The sequence below is a fragment of the Hemicordylus capensis genome, chromosome 13 (genome assembly GCF_027244095.1).
Source record: "Hemicordylus capensis ecotype Gifberg chromosome 13, rHemCap1.1.pri, whole genome shotgun sequence".
Classification (NCBI taxonomy): domain Eukaryota; kingdom Metazoa; phylum Chordata; class Lepidosauria; order Squamata; family Cordylidae; genus Hemicordylus; species Hemicordylus capensis.
In genome coordinates this window covers 21523051-21528832 of record NC_069669.1, presented here as the reverse complement: position 1 = coordinate 21528832, position 5782 = coordinate 21523051, and the positions used below count along the sequence as shown (strand labels likewise).

General features: G+C 44.9%; 1 protein-coding gene across 1 annotated transcript; it reads right to left on the bottom strand.

The window, feature by feature from the left end:
* Positions 1-745: 745 nt before the first annotated feature.
* Positions 746-5348, bottom strand: LOC128336669 (parvalbumin, thymic CPV3). The gene is made up of 4 exons (XM_053276671.1): positions 5288-5348; positions 3570-3702; positions 2147-2256; positions 746-844 (listed from the first exon to the last, which is right to left on the bottom strand). The coding sequence occupies exons 1-4, from the start codon at positions 5346-5348 to the stop codon at positions 819-821; spliced, it is 330 nt and encodes a 109-aa protein (XP_053132646.1). The 3' UTR covers positions 746-818.
* Between the last annotated feature and the right edge of the window lie 434 nt (positions 5349-5782).

Below are 5782 nucleotides of genomic sequence, written 5' to 3'. Positions count from 1 at the left end.
CCTTGTCAGATTCCAATATTAGGTAAGGTTTTCTGACCAATAATACTTTCTAATGGACTAGTCCAAAATAGTTCATTAGCCTGTCAGATTTTGATATCAGGGTAAGCTTTTCTGATGGATAATGTTTTATAATTGACTAGTATGAAATATTTCATTAGCCTGTTAAAATTTCAATACTTGAGTAAGCTTTTCTGATGGGTAATGTTTTCTGAAAGGCTAGACTATAATTCTTCATTGCCTTTTCACATTTCAATACCAGGGGCATCATTTTGCTTTATCGAGCCTTCTCTATTGCAATTGAGTGTGCTGAGTTGCATAGGTAAAGAAATCTCATGGGGGAAGGACAGATATTGTTACACTGGCTATCTCTCCTGGACCAGCAACTACTGCCATGGGGATCGGCTTCCTGAATACTGAACTGTGGATGGCTGGTTCTCTAAATCAGAGCACAGATCACCCACAAAAACCTGAGTGACCACCCTTCAGGGCCGAGCAAGGAGTTGAGCCCAGTTTCCAAAATTCAAACTCACCAGGATATCCAATACACATTTCCAAATATTGACGAGAGGCACAATGGGAACACAATGAGAAACATATATTTAATGGTCAGTAAAGTGACGGCTAAGATGATTACCAAGGGCTACCCTAGCACAACATGACCTTTATTAACTAGTGCAGTAGTACCTCCTAACCTCTATAGACCAGCAACACACAATCAAGGCAAAAACAAATTAACAAAGGATTTGTTACAAGATTCCGGAGGAGTGTCTTCTAGAGATGCATCAGTTCCTTCGTCATGCACGGCCAATTCCAGCGCCTTAGGAGTGCACCATTTCCTGGAATTCTGCACCAAAGGAGTGGGGGAGATGATTTGCAAGGTTGACATATACAGGCAGTTGCTTATTCCAGACAAAAACTAGGCACCACCATGGAGGCTTGGTCTATCAATGGCTATCTAAATGGAGCCTCCATGTTGAGAGGCAGTATACCTTGGAATACCAGTTGCTGGGTTAGGCAATAGCACTAGAAGTCTACTGCCTGCATGCCCTGCTTATGAGCTTCCTGGAAGTATCTGGGAGGTCACTGTGTGGAACAACAGGGTGTTGGATCAATATCCCTTTGGTCTGATACAACAGGGATTTCCTGACAGTCTTGTTTAGAGGAGAAGAGCTAGTCATGTGGTAGTGAATATGAACTGCCCCCTTTGCTAAGCAGGACCAACCTTGATTTGCATTTGGTTGGCTGACTACATGCAAGCACTTGAAGACCTCCCCCTTAGGAGCCTAAAGTCCTCTCCAGGATAGGAAGGGGAAGAGTGTCAGGCAGCATCCTTACTACCTCCTCTTGTCATTACTGGCTGGCTAGGTGCTCAGGCTAAGCAGTTGGCATTTCCCTGGCTGCTTTCAGAGAGTGGTCCAACCAATCAGCATCCAGCCCATCACCAGGAAAGAAGGAGCGAGGGGAGGGGGCAGGCCAGGAGCCTCCTGTGGAGAGCTTTGGCCACAATGGTCCAGAACATGGGAGGAATCCATGGCATATACAGTTGTGCATTATTATTATTTTTGCCTGGTTCCGATTAGAATTCAGGTTGTTGTTGTTGTTGTTGTAGATTGTGAGCCCTTTGGGGACAGGGAGACATCTTATTTATTTATTATTTCTCTATGTAAACCGCTTTGGAAAATTTTGTTGAAAAGCGGGATATAAACATTTGTTGTTGTTGTTGTTGTTGTTGTTGTTGCCTGGATCAGATTAGAGTCACTTTCCTTGTATGTTTCTCGCCACCAACATTGGCAAGGGAAGGAGAGGAAGGCATAGGGGTGCGTCGCCACACGGCCAAGGCTCCACTCCAACCTTGCCACACCCCAAGAGGGTGCCAGTTGACCCCCCCCAACTGCCTCCCTGGCCACATGACTTGCAGGGTCCCTAACCTCGGGTCCCCAGATGGTGTTGGACTACAACTCCCATCACCTCCAACTGCCATAGTGGCTGGGGATGATGGGAGTTGTAGTCCAACACCATCTAGGGTCTCAAGGTTGGGAAGCCCTGCCCTACTGCAGTGGGGGCATCCCATGTAGAGATCGCAGCGGAGTTTACAGGATTGACCTGTGCCTACATTACGAGATTTACAAACCCGCTCAGTTCGTACCTTCGGCCCCGATTTTCCCATCTCCATCATGGTCTGCTGCTGCCAAAAATGTCTTGGTTTCTGTAGCTGTTAACACTCTGGCTCCGCTCTCAAACCTCTGGAGGAAAAATCTAAGAGAGGGGCAGAAATCACATCCATTTGGCTGTCATGCTTGGACTGGTCTCCCAAGAAGCCCGGGAGTTGTAGTCTGGGATGCCTAGAATTCTCTGCTAGAAATCCCTACCTCTTCACCATACAACAATTCCTGGAGTTCCCTGTAAAATGGGAATGCCTGTTACACCGGTTTAAGTCAGTGGTGGTCCTTTCATGAGGCGAGGTGAGTCGGTCACCTCAGGGGGCGGATTCTTGGGGGGCAGTTTGCTGAGAGCCCCCTGAGACCTCAAGTCTTGGAGTTATTTGCACATGACTTCATGCTGTGGGGTAAATGTTGAGCAAAGCCACTTCGAATCACACTCGCGGCATTGAGGGGAGCAGCCCCTCCCCTCTGCGCTCGGGTTTTGTTTTGATGCAAGTTCACATGGCATGCCTCCGTGTTTTCCTTCTAGCCAATGCGGTGGGGGTGGGGTGGGGGTGGAGATTACTAAAGAGCTACACCTGCATTTCTAAAGAGAGTATCCCTCTTATCATGCTAATGATTCTACATCAGTGTCTCTGCCTATTTGCTCTGGCATTTTCAGAAAAAGAAGCTTAAAACCAGCATTTTAAAAACCGGGAAATAACTCGAGATAAGCTAGGATTTGCAAGCCAAAGCCCGACTTGTGTGTGGAGTAGGCCCAAGGATCTCAAATGGACTTCCCGGTAAGTTTGGCTGGTGTGTGAACTCACACACTCTCTTCTGAAGGAGATTCGGGTTACAAGCCTGGTCTGTAAAGCCTCCTGGAGGCTATGGACCCAAACAATGCTGCTTATTTATTTATGATTTCTCGATGTAAACTGCTTTGGAACCTTTTGTTGAAAAGCAGTATATAAATATTTGTTGATGCTGCTGCTGCTGCTGAGGATTTCTCAACATAGAAATGTGGTTTGCATTCAACTCATCCAGCTTTTGCAACAAGTGAGTTCTTCCTCTAAAGGAAGCACCCGGTGACTTCACACTGTCTGCCACAAGTCTGGTGCCTGGGGGGGGGGGGCACGCATTTCTGGCTGGCGTGTCATCCGAATGCATCCAAGTCTGGTTCTTGTGCCAGCCTGCCGACATCTGCCCAACATTGGTAACCGACATTTGTACCAAGAATGTTGGGCAGATGTCAACAGCAACTTGGGAACTGGGCCTTTTTTGGGTGACTTTTTGGTACGGGCACCCTCTCTGGGACCCATACCCATGGGAAAGGGTGAAGCTGCCCATTCTAAAACCACTCTGAAGGTCAGAGGAGGAAAAGAGTGAGTGAGTGTGAGAGATGGGGGGGGAAGACCCCAAACTCACTTGAGTTCATCTTCTTCGATGAAGCCGCTTTGATCATTGTCTAGGTACCGGAAAATCTCCTTCACTTGGCTGCCGCTCTTTTTGGTCATGCCGCTGATCTGAAAGAATTTTTTGTGGTTGAAACTATCGGGAGCTAAGACAGAAAAAGAAAGCTGATGTTACCTAGGAGTTTGGGGACATGAGGATAACTTTTGTCTTGATCTAAGCTCTAGTCTCCAAAGATGCTAAAATGTTCTAATGGACATAGTGCATGTGTTTGTTCAGAAGTGACACTTTTCACACTTTTTGTTACACAAGTGTTCAGAAGTGACACTTTTCACACTTGTGACACAAGTGTTCACAAGTGACACTTTGCGCACTTTTTGTGATGCAAGTGTTCAAAAGCAATGCTTTTCATACTTTTTGTGACACAAGTATTCACAAGTGGCACTTTTCGCACTTTCACATATTTATTTATCCATTTATATTTTATTTTATTGTTACATTTATATACTGACATTCATAAAATATCTCAGGGCAGTTCCCAATAATAAATTAAAACAATAAAATCCGAGTGGAATTTTTGGTACAGACATATGTACAGACATTCATTTACCACTGGATCATGACTGTAGCATCTAGTGAAGATTTAAATGTGGAAATACCCATCACAAATCAAAACCCCCAGATGAGCTTTCTTATCAACCTACATCACTGCAACATAACATTTCTTAGAATTCACACATTGAGGCATAAGCTGTTGAGAGGCAACTCAGTGAGAGATCAGATGCAGAGTGGCAAACTTCCACTCGTGGAACTGGCTCAGTCTTACGATATTACTGTTAAAATTATCATATTGCCAAAATGTGGGAATATATTTAGAAAAACAGGAAGCAGTCATTTTTCTTTAAAATGATATGCCCCAGGAATGGGGCTACTGTATTTACCCGTATAGGAGATGACTCTGAATTTAAGACCCCTTAAAAATATATATACCTGTATACCCGAGAGGAAGGGGACTCTGAACTTGACCCCCCCCCCCAAATTCTAACATCAAAGAACTTGGAAAAAGCCCATTTTTGGATTCAGGTGAATATGGTATTTTAATTGAATTGATTTGGTAGATACTGTACTGTATATACCCTGTGAAAATTTGCAGTCTTAAAAAATCTGCATTATTGTCTATCTGTTGCCCTTTTATTGGCCACAAAGAAGCATAACAAATGGGGGATTACCCATGGATGCTCAAGTATTCCCCATGGATCCTCACCTCATTTGTACCATTTCCCCCCATAAGGCTCCCCATAACCTTTAGAAAAATAAGTACTCAGGATAGTTATTTTCTATGACCTTATTCTGGTTAAGAAGAAAACTAAATTCAGTGCAGCAAAGAAGTTCCACACCCACCTGTCCTGGCCTTACCCCATGGACCCCCAGGTGAAGACCCCTGCTAACTTGGCAAAGAGGCACCTTTTTAACATGGTGATTCTCTTTATTTAGCAGGGGGAGAGTAACTGGCCCTATCCACCCCCAGCACAGCATCCCTCCAGTGGTTGCTGCTGGTGTCTATCTTGTGTTTCTTTTTAGATTGTGAGCCCTTTGGGGACAGGGAGCCATCTTATTTATTTATTGTTTCTCTGTGTAAACCACCCGGAGCCATTTTTGGAAGGGCGGTATAGAAACTGAATGAATGAATGAATGAATGAAATGAAGAATCCCTGAGCTAGACAAAGTCTTACCTTGGCAGTCTCTGAGTGCAGCAGAGATATCAGAAGGGCTGAGGATGTCCGTGATGCTCATATTAATCTGTCCGAAAAGCAAAGGAAACAGAGACATGAGACAATCCTTTCCTTCAAGCACTGCAAGATGTATACACGGAAGAAAAACAAGCCAGTAAACATATGACTCCCAGCAAAATGTGTTCATCTCTGTATCTGGATTTTAAAAACACCGGCACAACCAGCCTAACTTTTGATTGGAGCCACTTGTTCTAATGCACAGCATTCAAATCTCGGGATCTCCTTTGGGTCTACTTCGGTATTTGATTATCTTGTAGTTTACCTGCAGCAGTGAAGTACCTAGCAGCATAGAAAGCTACCTTCTATCACGTCGGACGATTGCTCCATCTAGCTCAATATTGTCCACACTGACTGGCAGCAGCTCCCCAAGGCTTCAGCAGGGCGTCGCTAGGGGAGAGGGGGCCTGTGCTCACCTCTCTCCTTGGTGGCCACTTG